The sequence below is a fragment of the Oncorhynchus masou genome, chromosome 5 (assembly GCF_036934945.1).
Source record: "Oncorhynchus masou masou isolate Uvic2021 chromosome 5, UVic_Omas_1.1, whole genome shotgun sequence".
In the NCBI taxonomy this organism is placed as follows: Eukaryota; Metazoa; Chordata; class Actinopteri; order Salmoniformes; family Salmonidae; genus Oncorhynchus; species Oncorhynchus masou.
The window spans coordinates 18,391,301-18,419,051 of record NC_088216.1 but is presented as its reverse complement, the minus strand read 5'-3'; the positions used below and the strand labels follow the sequence as shown (position 1 = coordinate 18,419,051).

The 27,751-nt window shown below is 44.3% G+C and overlaps 1 protein-coding gene and 1 long non-coding RNA gene across 6 annotated transcripts; both read left to right on the top strand.

The window, feature by feature from the left end:
- Nucleotides 1-4,305: 4,305 nt before the first annotated feature.
- Nucleotides 4,306-26,777, top strand: keap1b (kelch-like ECH-associated protein 1b). 5 transcript variants are annotated; one of them, XM_064962094.1, is made up of 11 exons: nucleotides 4,954-5,065; nucleotides 12,882-12,937; nucleotides 13,126-14,442; nucleotides 14,590-14,684; nucleotides 14,834-14,935; nucleotides 16,804-17,049; nucleotides 18,500-18,796; nucleotides 19,461-19,840; nucleotides 21,651-21,856; nucleotides 22,132-22,308; nucleotides 24,586-26,777. In XM_064962094.1, exons 3-11 carry the CDS (start codon nucleotides 14,247-14,249, stop codon nucleotides 24,861-24,863), a joined length of 1,977 nt encoding a protein of 658 aa, XP_064818166.1. In that variant the 5' UTR covers nucleotides 4,954-5,065; nucleotides 12,882-12,937; nucleotides 13,126-14,246; the 3' UTR covers nucleotides 24,864-26,777. The 5 variants fall into 5 exon arrangements, with proteins under 5 accessions (XP_064818169.1, XP_064818166.1, XP_064818167.1 ...); XM_064962095.1 differs by lacking the exon at nucleotides 12,882-12,937 and adding an exon at nucleotides 6,776-6,869; XM_064962097.1 differs by lacking the exons at nucleotides 4,954-5,065; nucleotides 12,882-12,937 and adding an exon at nucleotides 4,306-4,419.
- Nucleotides 22,315-24,027, top strand: LOC135535634 (uncharacterized). Its single transcript, XR_010454869.1, has 3 exons — nucleotides 22,315-22,835; nucleotides 23,006-23,203; nucleotides 23,267-24,027. It is a non-coding gene; the product is annotated as an uncharacterized LOC135535634 (long non-coding RNA).
- Nucleotides 26,778-27,751: the final 974 nt, after the last annotated feature.

Here is a 27,751-nt window from a genome sequence, read left to right as displayed (position 1 = left end):
AAAGGCGATAAAGGTAATGTAGTAAACTGGTTAATAATGTTATAATGTTGTTTGTTTCAACGTACAGCACATTTGGATTATGTTGAAGAGGCTTGGAGGACAAGGTTTGATAAAATATGATAATGATTAAATGTTATAAATGATATTTAAAATGTTGGGTGTTCAAGACCTAACTGGAGTAATAAATTAGATTGGAGTAGGATTAGAATTGAGTGAAGTTGGAAGGGAATAAGAAAGGTTCATGTTTAAAAAAATTATGTTTTAAAAGGTAATGTTAGTGAAGTATATTAAGGGTGGAAACCCCCAGGTCAGAGCACCCAGGGGAGGCAATGAGGGGGTGGGGTGGGGGGGGACATCCTGTGGAGGCGCACCTCTTGCCTCGGCGAGGATAAGGTGGGGGCTAGTGGGTGCTGAAAAGGCACCTTTTGAGAAATGGCCACATTAGGTGTCAACCACTGAACGCGTCATCGGGGCAGGTGTTAGCCACGATGAGCTAGCAGAAGATGAGGAGTATGGTATAAAAGAGGCAGGATTTTAGGGAGAGGTACGACTCTCTTTGAGCTTGCTAGAAGAACCTGTTGCCGGCTGGAAGAAGATGTTTTCTGTAGCTTTTCAGTTGAAGATAGATTTAGAGGTTCCTAACTGATAGAAGTGTTAAGAGTTGTTGAGACACCAACTGAGGGACATATATCCTGAGGGGGAGACAAAAAGATGTTTAGAAGTTGTAGAAGGTAAGAACACGTTTTTCTTGTTATTAAACACTGTGCTTCTCATAATAAAAGACAAAAAAAGACAAAAAGACATTGTAAAAGACAATGTATTGGCACTCCAATAAGGGTTTAGTTAAGGGCGCTGGAGGCATCTATCAATTTAATCCAAGATTAATTTTCACTTGTCAATGATTGGTGATATTAATTTGGTATTTTTATGCCTGTTTCTGGAATTTTGAATAAACTTGCTTTATTGTTCTGAAACCCTGTGTCATCAAAGAGTCATACAAGTGCATGTCGTTACTCTAGGGGTCTGAAATAGACTTGATTCATTTAGGATTTTTAACATCTGGTTAATTAGTCTATGGGGAACTCGAGTGGCTGGAATAAAGGAACCCGAGTGCATTGATAGGTGTCGTAAGAGGGGTGTCTCTGGGCTAAGACAACCCAGAGGAGGTCGATCCGCTCATAGGGTGCTGAAGTTGAAGCTCTGGCCCAGATGATCCTGAGAAGGCACCGGGTTTATAGGTTCAGGGTGAGGGAGCGTAAGGGCTCAACTTTGGGGATATCCCACTTTATTGTTGAGTTTAAGAAACTGTCCCTAGCTGTACATTAGCTCAGTGGTAAGGCAGAGCTGCATCTATCAGATCCAGGGGCGCAATTTTGGTTTTAGAAGTGGGATGGACATAATTGTTTCGTTTTTTAATCGGGTCGGATAAACGCTCCAAACAGCCTACCTGACCGCTCTGAGGCGTCCGCATGGTCCTAAAGCACACCGTTTTGTTTCACATTCCATTGATAACACTGGGGGGGACAAAAATGCATCCCCAGTGAAAGTTGCGCCCCTGATCAGACCTGTAGGGATTCATGAGGAATATCTGCCATTGGGTAGGCAGGGGCAAGTTGAATTGTTGATCCTGCATAGGTGGTATTTTAGCTTCAACAATAGCCTAAATATTTATAAATAAACTTTTAAAATGTATTACCTTTTATATGTGGCATAAACACAACTAGTCACACTGCTTGAATATGAATAGGCTGTTGCCAGCTGTTGGCTAGACAAAACCATCAGTATGCCTGGAGTTGAAAATGCAATGGAAACCCATTTAACTTGTATTTGCATTCAGTACATGGGAATTGAACCTCAAAGGGATTTTTATTGTTATTTATTTTTATTTTTATTTTATTGCGTATTTACACACAGACTTTCATCTGCAACAAGTCAATTCTGTGGAAACACAACTCTGATGGGAAAATGCTCCAGGTTTTTTTTTTGTAAGCAGATAAATAAAATTGTAGCAGGCCAAAATTGTCCAGCAGAGGCTGTCTATCATAGCCTACACCCCCAAATGTGCGCTTCAGCACCATTCTCTCACGCCTTGCTCGCAGGTGCGCCTGCTGCTGAGGAGAGAGAGCAGCAGAGGGGCCTTGGCCTCGCCTACTGTTGATTGTCAAGATGGAGGCATTTTTCATTGAAGTAAAACAAAAGTTAGAGGGAAAAGAGTATACCTATAGTGAAAAGCCTACACGGGGAATGGAATATAAGTTTTAATATTGGGGTGGACGAAGATGGGAGTAATACAGGCTACTGTTCAACTCCCTATTCAGGTAGGATGATATTTTGGAAGTTACGTTATTTAGAATAGTTTGTTTGATTATCATTATGATTATTATTATTGTATGTCATTGTTATTATTGTAAGCCTCTTCGTGAATCAAAGCCAGTTATTTAAATATGCTGAAGCTGTTTTGTTTAATTCTGTTGAGACATTTTCATTGGCTAAATTCAATTCAATCTGTCTTTTTAATTGCGTGCTCTGTATTTAGTTTCGATAGGTCATAAGTAGGTCTGTTGTAAAATATGTAACATTAGCCTATTTCTGTCATTTTGGCGGTATAGTAGACACTTGTCTTTGTTGGTAATTGCTGCAATATAGCCTGTTCAAAAATGTAGTGAAGGTTTAAACCAGTTAAACCTGCAAGTGTTTTGTTTAATTCTGTTGAGCCATTTTCTTTGGCCAAATTAAGTTCCAACTATAATGCTGTGTTTGCCGCAGTACAACAGCCTGCTTGTATTTCCCCTATAAACAATGGCTTAACTTACATTTGACATTTCCCTAATAAAGTTTAGAAATGTTTGTGAAGGTTTGGTGTGTCTATTATTAAGCTTTAGCCACTGCAAGCCTATAATATAAAGGCAGTGTGATATAAAGGCGCTTCAACTGACACAGACAGTTGAACTTGAGGTGAGGAAGAATGTTTCAGGCCTAATAGAATTACTCCTATAATCTAACAATATTATGCTTATCTTTATATCTTTATACAAAATATTATAATAAAAAATGTAAGAATTAGCCTCCTTCTGTATGTCTATATCTGTATAGCAGATGCAATAGCCATCTGACATAAAGAAATGCATTGGTGTCGTAGCATGCCACGGCATATCTCTGTCTCTCTGGAGCGAGGCCTAAACTTCTCTTCCTACATATAGGCTAGATATACATTACCAGTCAAAAGCCGCCATTGGATTCTGGAGCAGTGGAAACGCGCTCTCTGGAGTGATGAATCACGCGTCACCATCAGAGTCCGACAGATGAATCTGGGTTTCGTGGATGCCAGGAGAACACTACCTGCCCGATTGCATAGTGCCAACTGTACATTTTGGTGGAGGAAGAATAATGTTCTGGGGCTGTTTTTCAAAGTTCAAGCTCGGCCCCTTAGTTCCAGTGAAGGGAAATGTTAACACTACAGCATACAAAGACAGTCTAGACTATTCTGTGCTTCCAATTTTGTGGCAACAGTTTGAGGAAGGCCCTTTCCTGTTTCAGCCTGACAATGCCCCTGTGCAAAGAGAGGTCCATGCAGAAATGGTTTGTCGAGATCGGTGTGGAAGAACTTGACTGGCCTTTACAGAGCCCTGACCTCAATCCCATGGAACACCTTAATGATGAATTAGAACGCTGACTGCAAGCCAGGCCTAATCGCTCGACCTCCCTAATGCTCTTATTGCTGAACGGAAGCAAGTCCCGCAGCAATGTTACAACATCTAGAGGAAAGCCTTCTCTGAAGGGTGAAGGCAGTTATAGCAGTAAAGGGGGGACCAACTCCATATTAATGCCAATGATTTTGGAATGAGATGTTTGACAAGCAAGTGTCACGGTGTTCACATACTTTGGTAATGTAGTGTATTTTATATAATTGTAAATATGGCATCAAAATGTTGGAAATCTGATTTTCCCTAGCTGATCTTTCATTGTCTACAACTGTAGTATGAGCATGTGCTACGACGCAATTGGACAATAACTACCGCCAAATTCACTCTGTAGAACACCAGGCAGGATCAACTAGGAAATTATCGTGTAACGCGAGCACCCACGTCCTGGGGTTGTGGATGCGAGGAATAAACTATTTGGGACAAGGAAATGGGGTAAGTGTATTGTGTGCCCAGCATAACAAACTAAGCTTTTAGTGCCACCTTGTGGCTCTGTTCTGGAATTTACAGTACTTGCTGGAATTACGTATTTTCTCTAGGCAGAACACTGCCCAGGGGAGAACAAAATGTATTGGTGTGTCAGCACCTTCCGCACCTGGAACAAGCAGTATATATTACGAGTCCAGTTGTACAAAAATCATATCGTGATATCGTGAAATTGAATGGAAAATGTACCCAAAGGTTCAAATCCATGGGAATATGAAGTGAGCTATATCAGGTGAGCCATATCATAATATGTTATTATGGGGTTGTTGAATGTAACAAAATGTATATTTTCATATAGGCCTATTCAACTGAACAGCTGTCTATTTCAGAATGACGTCATTCATTCAAAGAAAAATATGCATTGTCAGTGTAAAAGATAACTCCATTCATTCAATCTACTGTAGTTTAATGTTATGATTCATTCCGTTTTCCCTGTGCTTTGTTTCCGTGTGAACTTGTAACTCAGCTTTATTGAAAAGTGCATAGCCAGCACTTATTCAAAGCTTTATTCCTTATTTCTGTAAAGTGCACACACGTTTATTTAACAGATTGTACAATTTCGTCGAATACGGCTTTCTAATCTATATTTTGAGAAAATTGTGCTAATTGTGTCAATATTTGATTGTCAGAAGCGCGTTTAGAACGATGCAGAACTAGTCCCGCTTCCTTTATTCTAAGAACTCCTCTTCCGTAAAAGTCCCCTCCCTCCGCTCGCGGTTCACCGCTCATGCTTGTATATGGAGGCCAGCAGACTCGTATTGAGGCCCACTCTTATTTTGGCAGCGAGAATCAGTTTCGTACAATGCTTAGTCATGGTGAGTTACAGCTTTCCCCCGTTCCTATGTGGCGCACAGACAGCGATGGAACTATTCAGCTATGTGAGTCTATTTTACTACTAAGAAAGCAGATCACGATTGATTTTGAAGATATATACTATTAGTGATTTTGTCGCGAGAATGTTAATGTTCATGAATGATGTTTCCGATTCCAATCGGCAACCTTTTCCCCACGAATCGAGTCGACACCAATAATGCCAGGCAGTTACTGACAGCGAAGCTAATTTTGATTGTCTGACAATGTTTTTCACAGCGTTTGCTTTTAATAGCCGTGGTGTTTTGTTGCTATAGCCTAATAGGACATCGACTGGTTGTCTAATGGTCATATTTGTTGTGAACGAGTAGTGAAGTATTAACGTCCGTGCATGCCAACACTTCAATGTGTTTAGCTATAACTGTTACAAGTGTGACTCACCAAGCAAGCTAAATGTATCACTGTAGCCTATTTGTTGGGAAATCGCCATCCCTTTGTCTGAAATCTGTAGCAAAATCATATGGTGCTATATAATTGCGCGGTAAGCACTTTCTTTATGTCCGTTTACATAAGGGACTCTTGACTTCTGGGTCATGTTTTGGTACACGCAGTTCCGTAATTTGCTCCCTCATCAGTCAGTTACAGTCCACGATAAGATGAGTCACTGGCGAAGGCGCATTGCCAGTCCCCTATCAATCTTGTTTGAAATAAGCATTCGTTCTTAATCAGGGGGGCATTGTTTCAGATAGTTTAGGGAAGGTTAGGCTACCGGTAGTTGATCGGTTTGTCGTTCGTCTATTGTCAATATCTATCCAAATGTGCAATGTCTGTCTAAATTAATTATTTAAGAAGCGCGAGAAAGTTATGGGCTCTGAGTTACTAGTGTAACTCCCGATTAAGCAACAATACAGATTTCCCCAGACAATCCAGCAATTTTGTAGTCTACTTTGTTGCATGTGCGTATCTCTCATTGTCGTACATCAAATTGAAGCCTATAGTCGTTCTCTGCGAAGTAACGTTATCGTATTTGGCGCGGAGAAAGTGACCACTTTAGGCCGGGGACTGTAGGCCTGTTGAGGGATAGCTGTAGTGTAAATCCCAGTAATATGGATATCTTTCATACAGGGTTCCAGGGTGATCTGCCCAGAAGTGTGTAGCCTACCGCCTATAGACGTATATTGACTACGAGGGCAGTTTATAATTTAATAAACTGGTCCCATGAATTGCAAAGAGATATGGGTTATTAGAACCCCGTTGTCTTAACGTGTAGGTTGAAGATTACAATGTTAACTAGCTGGCTAGATGTTTTTGTTGTTGTCTTGCATTAGCTTCAATTGCAAGTTTTCACCAACCTTATGATCTGCTTCAGACCGCTTGCGTTCTGCCTAAGCAGCGTAGCTACTATGCTTGAGCTGGTCCCGTGGTTGATTCAGAGCAGTAGACCCTTTGCATTATTGTGACTCCATTGTCTTAACCTTCCTATCTTAAACCTAAGCATGGGTACACTCAACATGTGACAGTTAGTGGAGGCTCCTCAGAGGAGTGAATTTAATACAAAATAGCAAAACATTAAAGGTAACCTTTTTAGATAACACTAAATATATTCACGAAAATGGAAAAACACACCGTTTTGCAATGAAGGTCGACAGTAGCCTCAAAAGCACTCTGTAGAGTAGCGCCATGGTGTAACCGGAGGACAGCTAGTTTCCGTCCTCCTCTGGGTACATTGACCACAATACAAAACCTAGGAGACTCATGGTTCTCACCCCCTTCCATAGACTTACACAGTAACAACTTCAGGTTGGAGGACCTCATCCGATCAGAGCTCTTAAAGCATGAACTGACATGTTGTCCACCAAATCAAAGGATCAGGTAATTAATCTGAAGCATAAGCTACAGCTAGCTAACACTGCAGTGCGTACAATGTGGTGAGTAGTTGACTCAAAGAAAGACAATAGTTGAACAGTTTTGAACAAATTAATTTCTTAAAAAATGAATAAGCAAGCGAGAGCTAGCTATATTTTGTTGTATTTTCTCCACTTTCACTTACTTAGTTAGCGAATGCAGCTAGATAGTTTAACCTACTGAAACACACAGCTCAAACAGAGAGTGATGTTAGCTAGCAGGCTATGGCTATCCAACACTGGAACGTTTTTCCAAGTCAAGGTAAGCTTTTGGTTTGATTAATTTATTGCCACTGGAGCCGGCAGGTGTAACTTCTAGACTGCTTGCTGACTGTACTGCATGATTTGTAGCGATTAATATGCGTTAGTTCTAGTAGCTATGTTGTTTATGAGTATGATGTTAGCTAATATGATGACCAAGATGTAAGCTGTTTGTAGTGGTTATGATGGTTTGGTTTGTAAATGTTTTCACCTGGTCACGTCGACTACGTTGTAAACCTTCATTCATAGGCTAGTGTGTAGCAACCTCATGATGGGTATAGGGAAAATTTGAGTATCGTGTAGTAACCTAAACCTATCAATGTAACATTGATCTGGGTGAATGTGAATGACAGTCATCCAATATGCTGTAATAGAAATAAGGCTATGCTCATTAAAAAAAAAGTGTCCTCCCTCATCATAAATGGCACCAACAGCCACTGCTGCCAGTCCACCCATTATGACTTGAATGGGGACACCCATTCATTCTATTTCTATGGTACCACCACAAGTCATGGGACCAATATTAGCTTTTTCTGCGCATAGTGTTAAAATAATTTATTTATAAGTGACTTTGTTGAGCTTCACAATCAATTTGAGATATTTTCCCATGATTAGAATGGGATTTGTGCCACAAATACTAAAATGCGGAATGTGGAACCAGTGCCAGGGAAACTAAACTGAAGCATGAATTGCTGTCATAACTTGTCCATAGACTGCTTAAGGAAACTAACCCTTTATTGAGTTCCCTTCTACCTATTGCTGCGTTCTCGTGCTAGTTGGATCAAAGAAACGGACATTTCCAACTTGTTAACTGCTTGAACGCAGCACGTGTATAACTACAACCAGTTAGCAAGTCGGAAATTGTGGAGTTTCCTAGTTCCGACTAGCACGTTTTTGACTAAAAACTTTTATGTGACGTCTGTCAAATTGCACCCCGTAATCGACCGTTTTTCAATGGAGTAGGAAGTTACGACTTCAAGCGTGCACCACAACACAATACTTTTATAAATATCCATTCTTTAACGCTTACTGTGTACCCGTGCTTGTCCTGATTGTTATAGAGTTGTCAGTGGAATTTGGAATGCATATTTTGATAAAATTGCATTCTATACGTTCGCTTCCAAAACTGAAAGTCTGTCCGGCCATGATGGGCTGCACCTTATCAGTTAACAAATAGCTCCCTTGGCAGGGTTCATGTAAAATGCTACTTCTATAAATAAAATACAGATCTGAGTCTTTCACTCAGTATTTTTGTTAAACAGAAAACCCAAACATATGGCAGCAGATCCACAAGGTTTGCCATGAGAGGTGACTGTATAGGTCCCTTAAGGAAAAACAACTTTAGTAAATCCGCTTTCTCTGTGAGAGCTTCCCATGTCTGGAATACACTGCCATCAGACACACAACTGCACCACCTATCACACTTTCACAAAATGTATGAATACATGGCTAAAGGTCAATCAGATTTGTGATCATAATCCCAAGCTGTGTGTTGCCGCTTTCCATGTTGTCTGTAGCTTGTGAGGTGTGGAAACACTTTGTTGCTTTTATGAATTTTGTCTTGCTGCTTTTTGTTCTGTTGCTCTGTCTGTATGCTACGTCTTGCTTGTCCTATGTTGCTCTGCCTGTATGCTACGTCTTGCTTGTCCTATGTTGCTCTGCCTGTATGCTACGTCTTGCTTGTCCTATGTTGCTCTGCCTATATGCTACGTCTTGCTTGTCCTATGTTGCTCTGCCTGTATGCTACGTCTTGCTTGTCCTATGTTGCTCTGTGTGTGCTCACTGCTCAATGATTGTCTATATTGTAATTGTTTTTAATAACCTGCCAAGGGACTGCAGTTGAAAATTTGCCGGCTGGCTAAAACCGGCACTTTTACTGAAAAGTTGATAACTGCACTGTCCCTGTAAAAATAAAATAAACTCACTCAATAGTAAACCAAGAAAAGCTTGCAGCTACACAGAAGAAACATAGGTACAAGGAAACAATAAAATAATTTACAATTTTACAAGTATCGACTGATAGTGACTCGATGTAGTTGGCGGTAGCCTAGAGTCCACCTACACTCGTCGCAACTCAACTCCATCGAGATGTACACTGAGTGTGCAAAACATCAAGAGCACCTGCTCTTTCCATGACAGATGTACCAGGTGAAAGCTATGATCCTGTATTGGTGCTGCTTGTTAAATCCACTTCAGTCAGTGTAGTTGAAGGTTAGAGACCAGAAGGATTTTTAAGCCTTGAGACATGGACATGGCTTGTGTATGTGTGACATTCAGAGGGTGAATGGGCAAGACATAATATTTAAGTGCCTTTGAACAGGGTATGGTAGAAGGTTTGTGTCAAGAACTGCAACCCTGTTGGGTTTTTCACGCTCAACAGTTTCCCGTGTGTATTAAGAATGGCCCACCACCCAAAGGACATCCGGCCAACTTGACTCCAATGCTTCTCACAGTTTTGTCAACATGGACCAGCATCCTGTGGGACACTTTTGACACCTTTGTAGGGTCCATGCTTCGACAAATTACGGCTGTTCTGAGGGCAAAAGGGCAAATCAATATTAAGGTGTTCTTAATGTGTTGTGCACTCGGTGTATATATCATCGTTGAGTAAACTCCGCTAGTTGAGGGGGTGTGTTCTTCCATGATGAGTACACTATGTGAGTTGTCAGAGTGAGTGTTGAGCAACAGGCTACTATTAAACTGTGACATATCTTTCTCAAGGAACTGTGAGGGATAGGCCTTCCATGAGATTTCACACAACAGACACACAATATAGGTCTACTTACCACTAGGCCTACTACTGCTGCTGTGTCGCCTACATCTAGGTAGAACTCCTACATCTCCTCGTTAAGCTACATCTCCTCGTTAAGCTATATTTCCTCGTTAAGCTAGAACTCCTACATCTCCTCGTTAAGCCAGAACTCCTACATCTCCTCGTTAAGCTATATTTCCTAGTTAAGCTAGAACTCCTACATCTCCTTGTTAAGCTATATTTCCTAGTTAAGCTAGAACTCCTACATCTCCTTGTTAAGCTATATTTCCTAGTTAAGCTAGAACTCCTACATCTCCTTGTTAAGCTAGAACTCCTACATCTCCTCGTTAAGCTATATTTCCTCGTTAAGCTAGAACTCCTACATCTCCTCGTTAAGCTAGAACTCCTACATCCTCGTTAAGCTAGAACTCCTACATCTCCTTGTTAAGCTAGAACTCCTACATCTCCTCGTTAAGCTATATTTCCTAGTTAAGCTAGAACTCCTACATCTCCTCGTTAAGCTAGAACTCCTACATCTCCTCGTTAAGCTATATTTCCTAGTTAAGCTAGAACTCCTACATCTCCTCGTTAAGCTATATTTCCTAGTTAAGCTAGAACTCCTACATCTCCTCGTTAAGCTATATTTCCTAGTTAAGCCAGAACTCCTACATCTCCTTGTTAAGCTATAATGGGTAACTATACATTCCTACAATGCAGTGCCTTTTCTTACCCCAGGAAGTATCACTTCTTCTTTAGTGTAAAATGTGGAATCCAAAAGGATTTAAATATAAGGTCAGGTGTCCTTTTACCTTTTTAAATATGGATATTGAAAACTGAATTTGAATGCATTTGGAACTGTTTTCTTAGTGGATGTAGGTGTTTTGCCATGTCTCTGGGTGTTATTCATCAACTTCCACAATAAATATATGCCATAAAATAATTCATCTTTCTTCATTTTTTATAGTCTTAGTTAAATTCTCTCAACAATGTTTTTTTCATGATTATTGTATTTTATTAAAGATTGTCTGTTTTCCCTGATATCCCTTTTCACCCGTTAGTTTGTTGTAATTCTCCATTTAAGAAAACAACCCCTTAATTTATTTGGTGAGAAAACAACAGCGCAAAGCTAAATAAATATAAACACTCAGTTGGATCTATTTGTATATTGTTTCATGTTAGTCTATGTCCAACTCATAAATGTCCACCCTGTTAAAATATGTTTGATGTAGAAGTAATTTAAGCTCAATCTTGCTCACTCACAGGGCTAATTTAGGCTCAACATTTCCACCCTGTTAGGATTATGCTCCTAACCGGTTAAAAAATAATAATAATGAAGTGCCTGAGCTTGACCAATATGTTTATCTGAAAGTCAAAAGTCCTTTTTCTGAACTTTTTTCTAAAGTTACAAGGTCCAAAAGGCACTGCATTGTAGGAACGACCCAACTTGACTTTAGTTAGTCCTACACACTGTAATAATATATCAGACAGTGTCCAATGTAAGCATTGTCTTCATTACGGAGAATGGTCCAACCACATAATATTAGTCTAATCTTGGTTTCACTTCAGTGAGTTGTACAGGATTTCATGTGATATAGAGGGAGGGTAGTAGAATTACCTAGATAGAACTGTAGGTAGGCAGACATACAACTAAGGCTGCGCCCAAATGGCACCCTGTTCCCTACACTTTTAAGGAAAAAATGGTTCCAAAAGGTTTATTCGGCTGTCCCCATAAGATAACCTGTTTTTGGTTCCAGGTATAACACTTTTGGTTCCAAGTATAACCCATGTAGAACCCTTTCCACAGAGGGCAATACATGGAACCCAACATGGTTATACATGGAACCAACAAGTGTTCTCTTATGGGGACAGTCAAAGGCACCTTCTTTTCTAAGAGTTTACATAGTGCACTACTACTAGAGTCCTATAAGCCCTGGTCAAATGTAGTGCATTATATAGGGAATAGGGTGCCATTTGGGAGGCATGTAGAACAGGTAGGCCATAACTTGTCCTCCAGCCCTTCAGTTCAGCCAGTCAGTTCTCTTATCTACTTGTACAGGTAATCATTATGTGCAAAACATAACATTGCAGTTATGTTACCCACTCAGGCCAGAGCAGCTGCAATAACACGATAACAATTGTTGCTGAGTAACTATGACTCTCTATAGTGACTTTTTTGTATTGGCCTAGTTGTGAATGAACAGGCTTAACACCTGTATAGCCTGTAGCTTACTTATTCGTGTGTGAGGTTATTTTCCTACTCTCCACTGCTGTAGCCAGATTGGTCACAGGACAGTCCAGGAAGAAAGAAAAAAACACTCAGTCACCATGACTAATTCAATTCTGGCCTAATTTAAGTCACTCACTCTGTCTTCCTCAGTAGGAAAGTACGTCACTCGGATCAGACTCTCGACTAGTGGCTGGGCTATCTTACCCACTCCCCGCCAGAGCTGGGTTCAGACTCTTTTATAAATCTTTCAAATACGCTGAGCATTTGCTCTAGTCTGCCTGAAGAGCCAGATGGGTGGGGTTTGCACTTTTGAGACGTCTCTATTGGTTCCATTGCAGCAGGTACGCTCAATCAAGCATAGATGCAATATTTGAAATTATTTCTAATGGTATTTGAACCCAGGTCTGGGGGGAGACTCTGCATTCCCTTGTGTGGAATCTGTGGAGACACCCAAGCTCTCCTAGAGCTGTGATGTTGTCTAAAAGCACATTGACTCTAGTCACAGTGACTAAGAGAAACTGTGATCCCTCCCAAGAGGATCCATGGGTGTGACTGTATCCTCTTTGATTACCTTAAAGGTATATCTATCTATGTTGTATCTCTTCCTGTTCTAGGACACTTTTGTTCTGACTGGAGTGATTGAGGTTGGATGGCTTCGGAATGTTATTTAGCTGAGTCATTGGCTTGTCGTAGAACATACTAAATCACTCTCAAATGAAAGTTCTATCTGTTTTGATCAGACATGGAAATCAGTGCTAAAAACAAATTAAAGGAAGATGGTGAACAAGCTATGAAGGTAAGATACTGACATTTTGGTGCAGGTACAGCCAACGAGCGCAAAAATATTATTTAAATATTGTCAGTACAATATATCATCAAAATGTATATCCCGATATGAAAATGTATTGATTTCTTTCCCCCATCACTATTAGATAAACCCTGTCCACCCTAACACCTAACTGTCCTGTCTTTTCTCTCTTCTAGTTGCCAACGGCGCCCAGACCTTCCCAGTAAATACAACAGTGCAATTTGAGATTCCAGAGCGGGGCGACTTCTGGGAAAGCGGAGCAACTGATCAACCAAACTAAACTGAGCTCCCCCCCTCATTCCTGAATCCTCAGGGCTGCTAGCTTACGCTGACGACATTTTTGGCACCTGCTATTTTTTTTCTCTCTCCAGAGTTTTAGGAGTTTCCACCCCTCTACTACCCTATCCTTGTCCCTCTTCTACCCAACTCCTGGCAGAAGTGTAGCTCCATGAGCTAAGTCCTGATTTATAATTGTGACCACTATTGAAGATGCAGTAGTATATCAGTGTCTGTTTTTTGGGCCTTAGAGCGAAAAAGGAATAAGCAAGTAGTTGGACTTGAGAGAAGATGTCAGAGTACTAGACACATCTGTCTGACTGTTGCGGACTCTCTTTTGTTCAGAAAGTTCCCCTTTAGGAGAAAAACATATCAACAAGCGGACGTGAATAAGTAATTTCCCTACTGCGTCTTGTCGGACTCGCTGCATACCTCCTGCCAAAAAGACCATACATCTTGCTGTTCCTTTAATTAAAAGAGAAAGAGAAGAGAAGTTTACTCAAGGGCAGGTGGGAGAGAATTTAGAACACTGATGTCATAAATCGTGGTGGATTACGATTGGCCTGATTATAACATACATAACCATGACTGGCAATTCATGTAGAAGTCTTTTTTGTTTAGTTTTACAATAGCACCTGAATGTGCACTATGGCTGGGCTTGTGGAATAAGTAAGACTGTACGAAAAACTCTTATAGACACAATGGCTGGAATTGAGGAATAAGGAGTAAGGGATAAGAAACCGTCTTTCGGACCTTTCTAAGAAAGCCGATTTAGTACTCTGAACTCAACAGTCACAGACATACATTCAACCAAAAAACAACAAAGACCCTAGGAAAAGGGTCGTAGCCTTCCACAATCCCTCAATAGCTCCTCCAGTTTTCAACATTTCCCTAGTGTCTCCTTGCCCCTCAGTGAGCAAGGATGTCCGGCAGCAGTCACTCCCAACACTGTTCTTAGTTGTTGTCACAGCTTCAACAGAAGCACCAGGAAGGATCCTTCGTCAGTCAGGATGTCTAACGAATGCCCGACGGAGTGCAAGGCGGTGGTGACGCCGTCGACGCGCAACGGCCACCGCGTCTTCAGCTACACGCTGGAGAGCCACACGGCGGCCGCCTTCGCCATCATGAACGAGCTGCGGCTGGACGGCCAGCTGTGCGACGTGACGCTTCGTGTGTGCTACAACGACCTGGAGGCCGTGGACTTCGTGGCACACAAGGTGTGTAGCATTGTGTCAATAACGGTTATGCTATGGATGGAGTCGGGTGTAGCGGTAACGCTCCTGACTTCGGACTACTCGTGCCCCCTTGGCGATAGGGGGGTCTGTGCCCTTCTCTTCTAGTCCTCATGCTTTGTCTATCCCCAGATTGGTTTCTGTCTGTGAAACTCCCACCAAAAATGTTGGTGAAAAAATTATGGTTGGCACTCCGATCTTTAAAGCTCCAATGCAGCTGTTTCTGGGTAACAATTAAGGACCTTAAAATTTTCAAAAATAAACAAAAACAAGAACAATACTTTTGATAGGACTGTCTGGGAGTAATATGAGTGGGAGGGGAAAACTGATACATTTGATATGTTTGAGATATCAAGCTGCCAATTCACGTCTACAGGTGGTGCTGGCATCGTCCTCTCCGGTCTTCAGGGCCATGTTCACCAACGGCCTGAAGGAGTGTGGGATGGAGGTGGTGCCCATCGAGGGGATACACCCCCGGGTGAGTGTTACAACACATTTTACAAGACTTGCCACAGGCATGTAATAAACCTTTCTAGTGTTAACCGATTCTATGGAAACCAACTGCATTTTCATGTGAGTAATAGTAGTGAAGATTGGATAGATGAGGGAGACCTGCGTAAGTAGGAGGGTGGGAAGGCTGCCTTTCATCCAGGCGTGTCAGTAGAGCTGGCTTTTAGAAGTCCCAGTTGTAATTATCCACGTTGCATTCAAGATAGGAAGGCAGTCACTCCACGTTTTCCTACGAGGGACCAAAGACTGACTCCTTAAGAAAGACAGTTGTATTTCAGTGGTAAAAATATGCACTCGCACACACACTCACACCTGCTTTTATCGCTGGCTTCTTTGTTCCAGCTGGTGCGTACGGCCCCACTGAGTTGTCTCCGAGAGATCGTAATCATGACGCTGCCTTTAGACACGCAGACACACCAAGCTCACAGAGATCGTAATCATGCCGCTGCCTTTAGACACGCAGACACACCAAGCTCACAGAGATCGTAATCATGCCGCTGCCTTTAGACACGCAGACACACCAAGCTCACAGAGATCGTAATCATGCCGCTGCCTTTAGACACGCAGACACACCAAGCTCACAGAGATCGTAATCATGCCGCTGCCTTTAGACACGCAGACACACCAAGCTCACAGAGATCGTAATCATGCCGCTGCCTTTAGACACGCAGACACACCAAGCTCACAGAGATCGTAATCATGCCGCTGCCTTTAGACACGCAGACACACCAAGCTCACAGAGATCGTAATCATGCCGCTGCCTTTAGACACGCAGACACACCAAGCTCACAGAGATCGTAATCATGCCGCTGCCTTTAGACACGCAGACACACCAAGCTCACAGAGATCGTAATCATGCCGCTGCCTTTAGACACGCAGACACACCAAGCTCACAGAGAGCGCAGGATTAGCCATGTTGACTAATGAGGGAACTGATAAACCAGCAGCTCTCTGACTCCTCTCTGTCGTAGGCGAACTCAGAACTGTGCCACACTGCCACGGCTTTGATAGTATTTATTGTGTTACTATTTTTATTTGCGAATTGTCTTACTTTTGCTAAATCTGCATTGTTGGGAAAGGGCTCGTAACTAAGCATTTCACGGTGAAGTCTGCACCGGTTGTATTCAGCGCATGTGACAAATACAATTTGATTTGATCGGTTTTATTTGATTGTGTAGTTCCTCAGTACTGAGGCAGATTGTCAGTCTGGAACCTCATGCAACAATAATGATGTAATTGAAGGGCCTCCCGGGTGGTTAAGGGCGCTGCAGCCAGCTGTGCCACCAGAGACTCTGGGTTTGTGCCCAGGCTCTGTCGCAGCCGGCCACGACCGGGAGGTCCGTGGGGCGACGCACAATTGGCCTAGAGTCGACCGGGTTAGGGAGGGTTTGGCTGGTAGGGATATCCTTGTCTCATCGCGCACCAGCGACTCCTGTGGCAGCCTGGGCGCATGGTGTTTCCTCCAACACATTGGTGCAGCTGGCTTCCGGGTTGGATGTGCGCTGTGTTAAGAAGTGCGGCTTGGTTAGGTTGTGTATCGGAGGACACATGACTTTCAACCTTCGTCTCTAGCGATGAGACAAGATAGTAGCTACTAAACAATTGGATACCATGAAATTGGGGAGAAAAAAGGGCTAAAAGAAAAAAATGATGATGTAATGATGTCTTCCTGTCTCTTCTAACTGTTCTAACTACTCTCGTCTCATTCTCTCTCTCACCTGCCCTCCACTCTCTTTTCCATCTGTCCCATCTCTTCTCTCCATCTCCAATCTTTTCTCTTCCTTTCTCTCTCTGCAAATCCCTCCTCTCTCTCAACATCCCTCCTCTCTCTCTCAGGTGATGGGCAGGCTGATAGAGTTTGCCTACACGGCCAGCATCTCTGTTGGGGAGAAGTGTGTGATCCACGTCATGAACGGCGCCGTCATGTATCAGATCGACAGCGTGGTCAAGGCCTGCTGCGACTTCCTGGTTACGCAGCTGGACCCTAGCAACGCCATCGGCATAGCCAGCTTCGCCGAGCAGATCAGCTGCACGGAGCTCCATCAGAAAGCTCGGGAATATATCTACATGAACTTCAGCCAGGTATGTGGTATAGATACTGTCTACTGGATTTGAGCAAATATCTACTTCCCCAGGGTCGGATGACCTCATGGATACTATTTTTATGTCTCGGCATCTAGTATGAAGGAAGTTGGAGGTAGTTTCGCAAGCCAAAGCTAACAAGCATGTTATGACCTCTAATATCATTCATACTGGACACAGAGACATAAAATGGTATCCACGAGTTCATCTGACTCTGGGGAAGTAAATAACAAGTTTCATCGCCAACATCCCGAAGTATCCTTTTAAAACAGTTAGCTTTAACCCCCTCACAACTGATTCAGGATCAGCTTTGCCTAACCTCGTTCTTTGGGTTTTGCGATTCTCCAAACCATAGAGAGAGAATCCTTTTAAACTCATGAGGGGAGTGAACAAGTACACACTTCGGAGAGAATGATAGTCTCTTTTCTCCCCCCGAGTTGGAAAAGTGCTCACTGTTGATGGTACGAAGTGTTTCACCATGACACTTTGCTCCTTGACCTTTCGATATGCCCTATGAGTTTCCCAGGAAATATTCACGTCGCCTGACTCCGATCAGTTGAAATAATCCAAGCGGATACTGTGCGTCTCTCCTTATCTCCATTTGATATGGATGAGTCATTCAGTCAACCTTATCGTTAGTGTCACCGTCACCGTCAGGCCATTCAGCTGCTATACAATGAATGGCTTTTCTCAGATCTGTGGTCTCTTCCTGTAACTGGCGTCTTTGAAAAGCCAGAGTCCGTTTCCTCAACTGACTCGCTGTGTTTAGTTAAGGGAAACGTCAAGGCTTTGCTAGGGTGGAGCACCACCACCTGCACCACAGCGTGTCATCACTGAGCAAGTAGTCTCAGCTGTTACTGTGCACCATCTTCGTTTCTTTTCTTTCTTTGGCCCTTGAACACTCAACATGAATAATCCTACTATTGTGTGGTAGTGGGTTAGGTGAGTGTGTGTTGGGTTAGTTATGTGCGTGAGTTGGGTGAGTCATGTGGAATCAGCGCGTTGTGTGGGCGGGCTCATGGGGGTTTACCTGTGTGTTCAATGTACAGGCAGTCAGTCTGCATGACTTCCCAGGGAGTCAGACTGAAACTGTAACCATGGTAGAGCTGGTTAACAGGAAGAGATGTCTCATATATATTCTGCAAAGATCACTGATTGTCTCTCTCTCTCACACACACACACACACACACACACACTCCCACAACCAAAAGAATGATCATGAGTCATAATAAGATGAATACCAAAGGTGTACTGTGTGATTCAGTGTACTCCATTGAATAAAAATGTTTTCAAAATGCTGCGTTACTTCACTTTTTAATTCTAAAAGCCTAACAATTGCCCATGAACCATATCCAATAACCCCTTGTTATTCTCCACGACTTCATTTTAGACTGGCAACCAAGTGATGCCTTTCTTAGAACAGCCTCCTTCTCCTCCTTCTCACCTTTAGGTGGCGACCCAGGAGGAGTTCTTCAACCTCTCCCAATGCCAGCTGGTCACTCTCATCAGCCGCGACGAACTCAACGTGCGCTGTGAGTCGGTGGTCTTTCAGGCTTGTGTGGCGTGGGTCCGGTACGACCGGGAGAACCGGCGGCCCTACGTCCAGGCCCTGCTCCAGGCCGTGCGGTGCCACTCCCTCACCCCACACTTCCTCCAAGCCCAGCTGCAGTCTCTGGAGTGGGACGACCAGTGTAAAGACTACCTGGCTCAGATCTTCCAGGACCTCACCCTCCACAAGCCCACCAAGGTGAGATGTTTGGTTGGTATTTTGGGTAATAAAACCTGTTTCCAGTTAAAGTTCTAAACCCTCCATTGTTTCTGATGTGCTTCAATGACCTTGCTGCTGTATCTAGCACTTAAAGTCCAATACTGATGCCAAGAACCCTGATTAAATCAAGTTTTAAAAAACGACAAAGCCGGCCTCCCGAGTGGCGCAGCGGTCTAAGGCACTGCATCGCAGTGCTTGAGGTGTCACTACAGACCCGGGTTCAATCCCAGGCTGTGTCACAACCGGCCGTGACAGGGAGTCCCATAGGGCGGCGCACAATTGGCCCAACGTCGTCTCTGTTAGGGGAGAGTTTGGCCGGGGGGTTTACTTGGCTTATCGCTCTCTCCTTGTGGCGGGCCGGGCTCCTGCAGGCTGACTTCGGTCGTAAGTTGAACAGTGTTTCCTCCAACACATTGGTGAAGCTGACTTCCGGGTTAAGCGGGCGTGTGTTAAGGAGAGTGGTTTGGCGGATCATCGACCTTCGCCACTCCAGAGCCCGTTGGGCAGCAATGAGACAAGATCGCAATTGACATTGGGGGGGGGGGAAAAGGGGATATATATATATATATATTTCCAATGTATTTGTCTCCAAGGTAATCTCCTGATGGATCAATTGATTGATACATTTATGTGGTCCTCCTAGGTGATCTCGTGCCGCACGCCCAAAGTGCCCCAGCTCATCTACACGGCAGGGGGATACTTCCGTCAGTCCCTGTCCTATCTGGAAGCCTACAACCCCTGTACTGGGGCCTGGCTGAGGCTAGCTGACCTTCAGGTCCCCCGGAGTGGCCTGGCTGCCGTGGTCATCTCTGGGCTGTTCTACGCTGTCGGAGGAAGGAACAACGCTCCTGACGGGAATATGGACTCCAACACGTTGGATTGTTATAATCCCATGAACAACTGCTGGTTGCCTTGTGCTCCCATGAGTGTCCCCAGGAACAGGATAGGAGTGGGGGTGATTGACGGGATGATCTATGCTGTCGGAGGGTCGCATGGATGTATTCATCATAACAGCGTGGAGAGGTTCGTGGAACTGAGATCTGATTGGGAGGTTTGATGAAGGGAGCGGGAGTTGTTTTTGTGTCCTTATGTTAGGGTTATGATTGGTTAGGTATGTAGGATTGGAACAGTGCCCTTTGCGCCATAGGACTTGGTATTTTCTGTGCGGAGCAAAGTGATGTTATACAAGGAAGTAAACTCAGCAAAAAAAGAAACGTCCCTTTTTCAGGACCTTGTCTTTCAAAGATAATTTGTAAAAAAAAATCCAAATAACTTCACAGATCTTCATTGTAAAAGGTTTAAACACTGTTTCCCATTCTTGTTCAATGAACCATAAACAATTAATGAACATGCACATGTGGAACGGTCGTTAAGACACTAACAGCTCACAGACGGTAGGCAATTAAGGTCACAGTTATAAAAACGTAGGACACTAAAGAGGCCTTTCTACTGACTGAAAAACACCAAAAGAAAGATGCCCAGGGTTCCTGCTCATCTGCGTGAATGTGCCTTAGACATGCTGCAAGGAGGCATGAGGACTGCCGATGTGGCCAAGGCAATAAATTGCAATGTCTGTACTGTGAAACGCCTAAGACAGCACTACAGGGAGACAGGACGGACAGCTGATCATCCTCGCAGTGGCAGACCACGTGTAACAACACCTGCACAGGATTGGTACATCCGAACATCACACCTGCGGGACAGGTACAGGATGGCAACAACAACTGCCCGAGTTACACCAGGAATGCACAATCCCTCCATCAGTGCTCAGACTGTTTGCAATAGGCTGAGAGAGGGACTGAGGGTTTGTAGGCCTGTTTTAAGGCAGGTCCTCACCAGAATACCGGCAACAATGTCACCAAAGGGCACAAACACACCGTCGCTGGACTAGACAGGACTGGCAAAAAGTGTTCTTCACTGACAAGTCGCAGTTATGTCTCACCAGGGGTGATGGTTGGAATCGTGTTGATCGTCGAAGGAATGAGCGTTACACCGAGGCCTGTACTCTGGAACTTGATCGATTTGGAGGTGGAGGGTCCGTCATGGTCTGAGGCAGTGTGTTGCAGCATCATCGGACTGAGCTTGTTGTCATTGCAGGCAATCTCAACTCTGTGCGTTTAAGGGAAGACATCCTCCTCCCTCAAGTGGTACCCTTCCTGCAGGCTCATCCTGACATGACCCTCAGCATGACAATGTCACCAGCCATCCTGCAAGACAGGAATGTCATTGTTGGCCATGGCCAACGAAGAGCCCGGATCTCAATCTCATTGAGCACATCTGGGACATGTTGGATCGGAGGGTGAGGGCTAGGGCTAGGGAACTTACAGGTGCCTTGGTAGAATCTCACAGCAAGAACTGGAAAATCTGGTGCAGTCCATGTGGAGGAGATGCACTGCAGTATTTAATGCAGCTGGTGGCCAAACCAGATACTGACTGTTCCCCCCCCCCCCTTTGTTCACGGACACATTATTACATTAGTCACATGTCTGTGGAACCTGTTCAGTTTATGTCTCAGCTGTTGAATCTTGGTATGTTCATACAAATATTTACACATGTTAAGTTTGCTGAAAACAAAGGCAGTTGACAGAGAGGACTTCTTTTTCTTGCTGAGTTTATATACAGTATATATATATTTTTTATCTCAAGGAAAGTATTTGTTGTTTGTGCCTAAAAATAAACCAGGAAGAAATTTCTTTGTCACGATTTTCCAACCTTCACACTAAATATAGTCTAGTTGGTTGATTTTTTTTTTTTTGTGGGCGTGTGTCTCTATCCTGCTCCGCAGGTTTTGTCAGTGTGTTTAACTGACTGTGTCTGTCTCTCCCCTCCTCAGGTATGACCCAGACAGGGACCAGTGGCACCTGGTGGCCCCCATGTTGACACGGCGTATCGGGGTGGGCGTGGCGGTCATCAACAGGTTGCTGTACGCGGTGGGCGGGTTCGACGGCACACACCGCCTCTCCTCCTCAGAGTGTTATAACCCAGAGAGGGATGAGTGGAAGAGCATGGCTGCCATGAACACTGTGCGCTCTGGGGCAGGTGAGGAACAAAGGGAGCACATTGACTTTGGACAGAATTTACAGTCTGATTCTCTACCCTTCTCTCGACGCATGTACTTCCACGCCCCTTAAGGCCTGGACAGGAATATGGTGCAAACTCTCCAGCCATGCTGCACAAATCCAATGTTTTCAAATCGATTTTAAATGCACTTTCCTGAGTAAAGGGTGGAGATTCAGAGTGAAACCTGCGTGTCGGCCTAAAGTCCCACCTGTGTCAAGAAGGCCCTTCTAATAATGAACTTTGACCCATATCAGGTGTGTGTGCGCTGGGGAACCGTATCTACGTGATGGGGGGCTACGACGGCACCAACCAGCTGAACACAGTGGAGCGCTACGACGTTGAGACTGACACCTGGAGCTTTGCAGCCTCCATGAGGCACCGGCGCTCTGCCCTGGGGGTCACCGCGCACCATGGGAAGATCTATGTACTGGGTGGGTATTGTAAAAGCAGGTTCCACTGCAACAATGCTTTAGCGTAATTATGAGTCATTTGCTTTGGGGGCAAGAATTCTTTCTTTGAACACCGTAAACAAAGCCCCGGAGTCCTCCCCAAATACCCATTTTGTTTTTGCTATTCCATTATGACAGAATCAACCCCCATATGATGTGCAGTATTTCGTACCAGTGTTTAGGTCACATTTAGTTTTCCAGTGTCCAGTGACAGAGAAACATATCTTATTGTTTTTATTTATTGATTTATTTTGTTGAATTTTTATTTATTTTTTACCATTTGTCGAGAGACCTATCTGGTGGTGTCTCACGGAATTGCAGGACTGATTATTGGAAAGTCAGTTTATAATTGGCAGCTAGCTCCATTTGAATGATACAGCAGCAACACCTGGTCAACAGCATCGGCTTTTAGGCCTCCTGCTCCTAGAGGGAAGTGGTGTGAGGTGATGCAGAGGCTCGCCTCGCAGGGCGCTTTTAGGCCTCCTGCTCCTAGAGGGAAGTGGTGTGAGGTGATGCAGAGGCTCGCCTGCAGGGCGCTTTAGGCCTCCTGCTCCGGCTCCTCGAGGGAGGGCGCTTTTAGGCCTCCGGCTCCTAGAGGGAAGTGGTGTGAGGTGATGCAGAGGCTCTCGCCTCGCAGGGCGCTTTTAGGCCTCCTGCTCCTAGAGGGAAGAGGTGTGAGGTGATGCAGAGGCTCGCCTCGCAGGGCGCTTTTAGGCCTCCTGCTCCTAGAGGGAAGCGGTGTGAGGTGATGCAGAGGCTCGCCTCGCAGGGCGCTTTTAGGCCTCCTGCTCCTAGAGGGAAGCGGTGTGAGGTGATGCAGAGGCTCGCCTCGCAGGGCGCTTTTAGGCCTCCTGCTCCTAGAGGGAAGTGGTGTGAGGTGATGCAGAGGCTCCAGGGCGCTTTTTTTAGGCCTCCTGCTCCTAGAGGGAAGTGGTGTGAGGTGATGCAGAGGCTCGCCTCGCAGGGCGCTTTTAGGCCTCCTGCTCCTAGAGGGAAGCGGTGTGAGGTGATGCAGAGGCTCGCCTCGCAGGGCGCTTTTAGGCCTCCTGCTCCGGCTCCTAGAGGGAAGCGGTGTGAGGTGATGCAGAGGCTCGCCTCGCAGGGCGCTTTTAGGCCTCCTGCTCCTTGAGGGAAGCGGTGTGAGGTGATGCAGAGGCTCGCCTCGTAGGGCGCTTTTAGGCCTCCTGCTCCTAGAGGGAAGCGGTGTGAGGTGATGCAGAGGCTCGCCTCGCAGGGCGCTTTTAGGCCTCCTGCTCCAGCTCCTAGAGGGAAGCGGTGTGAGGTGATGCAGAGTTTCGCCTCGCAGGGCGCTTTTAGGCCTCCGGCTCCTAGAGGGAAGTGGTGTGAGGTGATGCAGAGGCTCGCCTCGCAGGGCGCTTTTAGGCCTCCTGCTCCTAGAGGGAAGTGGTGTGAGGTGATGCAGAGGCTCGCCTCGCAGGGCGCTTTTAGGCCTCCTGCTCCTAGAGGGAAGTGGTGTGAGGTGATGCAGAGGCTCGCCTCGCAGGGCGCTTTTAGGCCTCCTGCTCCTAGAGGGAAGTGGTGTGAGGTGATGCAGAGGCTCGCCTCACAGGGCGCTTTTAGGCCTCCTGCTCCTAGAGGGAAGCGGTGTGAGGTGATGCAGAGGCTTGCCTCGCAGGGCGCTTTTAGGCCTCCTGCTCCTAGAGGGAAGCGGTGTGAGGTGATGCAGAGGCTCGCCTCGCAGGGCGCAGGCTCCTAGAGGGAAGTGGTTGAGGTGAGGCCTCCTGCTCCGGCTCCTAGAGGGAAGTGGTGTGAGGTGATGCAGAGGTTCGCCTCGCAGGGCGCTTTTCAGGGCTACTGCTGAGGTGTGGTGGTATTATTTGCACTTTTACAGTCCCCGAAGCATGACCCAGGTGGGTGCTACTGGCCTGATCTAGAGGAGGAGCTGTGAACATCGACAGACAACGAGGTACTTGATGAAGAGCTCCATGGCCTGTCTTGTCAGATGTCTCTACCTCCCTGCCTGGCTGTTCCATCAATGCTTCCTCTGGCCATAATACTACCTTTCTGAGCTGCCCATGTTGAAAGACCTTCGCCCAATAACTACCAGATCCTCCTACATTTTTTGTTGTTAAATTGTTTTGTTTTTAAAAGCAACTTTGCGATTCAATGTGTAATGAAAAGCACTATATAATATGCATGTATTATTTACATTTGAGATACAATTCTCATATGTTATAAAAGTGTTATAAATCCCATCCTATGTCCTAAAGAGTGCTTCTCCTCTCCTCTGTTCTACAGGAGGTTATGACGGGAACACCTTCCTGGACAGCGTGGAGTGTTATGACCCGGAGACGGACACGTGGTCGGAGGTGACCCGCATGATGTCGGGCCGCAGTGGCGTGGGCGTGGCCGTTACCATGGAGCCCTGCCAAAAGGACCTGGCCCAGTGTCTGAAGCATGAGAGGACGGAGGTCACTGGCGGTTGTGAGGGTGTTAGTTTGGGGTGTTCAGGGACAGGAGGGGACTCTGGATCGCACCATAACTCCAGACACGGTGCCTTCGGCAAGGGGACTTGAGTCGTACGCTCTCCACCATCCCTGGCTCAGTCCTCTTCAGTCTTCCATGGAAAAGCGCCCCTGCCTTGAATAGAAGACAGAAACACAGTTCTTCTGAAAAACACAAGATCGCAGAGGCCCTCCCTAGCCATGTTGGTTTCACACAACTTCAGTCATATGTGACAAGTTGTTTAATGATAAATTGTATATAGTTTATGATCTAGCACGTCGATTCACTCACTGTTCCCGTGATAACAATGCAGATGGGCAAAGTCATAGAAATAGGAGTTCTAGATTGTTTAATCTGTTCAAATCTACTTCTATGTGCTCCATCCCATACCACAACAGTAGCACTATAGCGCCCTCTTGGACCAATGTTTCCCTGGTCTACACCAAGAGGAGAAAGGGCTGTACAATATATTTGAAAGGCTACTAACTAACCTCTGTCTACTAAATTAGTAGTCACTTTTTTTCTATTTCAAGACCAGCCTGTGCAGATAAACCAAATATTTTGGGGAGGGGGAGAAATATACAAAATTGCATACCTTCAAACAACAAGAAAGTGTAAGACAAAGTACCTTTTGCTGAGAATTTTCCTGAACAGTAGTAAATGCAAACTTGTAGTGTATTCAAGGTTTAAAAAGGCTTCTAAAGTTTGAATTTTCCACTAAAAATGTTAGATTTGATTTTACCTAATGAAAAATGTATCAACCCTACGCAAAAATGTCCCTTAATTATAATCCACATAATTCACATTTCCTGTTGCTGAAGGATTATTTTCCTACTGTAGCAAACTGGCTCAAATCAAAGATCCTACATCTGTAGTACTTTTGGCAAAGTCTGTGGACAAATGGGGAATTTTAGAGTTTTCCTAATATAAGTGCCATTACTATGCCTGCTGGCATGATTACCACCATCAGTATACAGACCACTCTCTGGTGGCAAGAAATCACATTGGTGCTTGGGCCAAGGGTTGGAGACTTAGCCTACAGTGGTCGAAGTAGGCCTAGAGAGCCCCAAGCCTGAGTCTAGATACTATCGGCTCAGTAGCGTCGCAAACCAACCATGAAGAATTTGTGGGACGGGAATGTACTGAAAAGTGTTGAGAGTAGGGAACTCACAAGGACTGCCCACAAGGACAAAAGAAGTGTCAATTAATTTTCAAACATTACACACAAATATATCTCCAATCTCCCCCCTGCGATTGCTTTTGGGTTTTAACACTCGTACACACATCTGCCCAAACCACGGGTCAAGTGACCATTGTTGTGCATTAAGTCACATTTGATAATGTCACTAAATGGGAAGATGAGAAGAAAATGTCTGAATCCCAAATGGCACCCTATTCCCTATGTCGTGCACTACGTTTGACCAGAGCCCTATGGACCCTTATCAAGAGTAGTGCACTAAATATTTCCTGATGACTCGTACTGAATTGAATTCCGCTGCTCTCTGATGGAGAAGGAATGTCAGTGGGCCGGAGCCTGCCAAAACTAAATTGGGAATAGAGTGCTATTTAGTACAGGCTACTTAAAGAAATGTATTTGTAACAGCGGTTTAATTAAACTACAAAGGTTTTTTTAAGTGAAGTTTTGTACATTGATATTATATTCCAATGGAGTCTTGTACAGAAGAATTTAAGACCTGAGGTTTTTTATTTATTAATTTTGTCCTTTTTTTCTTGTTTGCTTTGACTGACTACGACTTTGTATTACAATTGGACTCTGATATTGTTTTCCTGCTAATGAGAAGCATGCATTGTATTTAGGCATGCCTGTTGAATGCCTACATTTGTAAAGAAAGGTTGCCTCTTTTGAAAGGGACTTTTTTCCTCTTAGTAGTTAAAGACAGAATATTTAAAGAAATGCTTTGTACATTTTTCAGCAAACAAACACTGTACAAAACACATTGTATATTAAAATATGTTTATTTTAACAGTGGCATATGTTTCTTTGTCGAAATCCCAGTTCTGGGCTCACATTCACACAGTCTGATTTAGAAGTGCTGATATAGGATACGTTTTTGCCTTTTCGATCAAAATGAAGAGGGTGATCTGAGACTAGTTTAGCAATACTCCAATTAGCATTGAGAGAAAGGCACCTGGATCCGGTTCGTTAGAACCATCGATGAACTTGGCCTTACGATACTTTCGGGAAACCGGGCCCTGATCAGGGAGTGTCTGCACAAAGACAGTACAGTACGACGATGGGCAGAAACTGCTTCTCCAATAGAAATTCCCGATCACGCTCGTAGGCGATGTCATGGCGACTTTGGCTGGCTAAGATCATGCGCAAAGACACGTATTCGGTTCTAATGGTCGTCTCGCGTCAAATCAAAGGCATGCCTTCGATATATCGTTGTTTTTGACGAAAATGAGAACTTGTCAGTTTGTCACTTTCCGGAGGTTAGTCATAACATGCTCAGCTACTTAAGACATTGTCTCGAATCTCGGTTGTGCCTTTCAGATTTCGAAAACGTTTACAACCAAGGAATATTTTTTCCACTTCTCTTATTGACTTCTCTAACGCCAAACTCCGGCATGGTCTGCTTCACAAGCGTTCCCAGAAGTCTCGCAATATTGCACCTCAGGGATTAGAAACTCTGTGGTCTGCATCATGTTGCCACAAGATGGCGCCTAAACACTGATTTTCGTCACACCACCAGATGGCCACGATATCACAAGTTATTGATGATGATGATGTGGATTTTTGATTACATTTGCAATATTAAAATAATAGTTAACATATTTTACTATTAAGGGTTTGTTTCATATTTGTTCAATATTATTTCTTATTTTATAATAGCTGTAGGCTGTAAACCAAGTAATTAATTGTAAGTACTGGCCATTCATGATGACTTGACATTTCACATTCCCTTGGTGAATCTGGCAGCGGAATGCAAAATAGGGA

Coding starts and splice junctions, on each gene's coding strand:
- keap1b (XM_064962097.1), top strand. CDS start 14,247: ATGCCCGACGGAGTGCAAGGCGGTGGTGACGCCGTCGACGCGCAACGG. Junction 14,685..14,833: donor TCCAATGCAGCTGTTTCTGG/GTAACAATTAAG, acceptor TCACGTCTACAG/GTGGTGCTGGCATCGTCCTC. Junction 21,857..22,131: donor CACTGTGCGCTCTGGGGCAG/GTGAGGAACAAA, acceptor GACCCATATCAG/GTGTGTGTGCGCTGGGGAAC.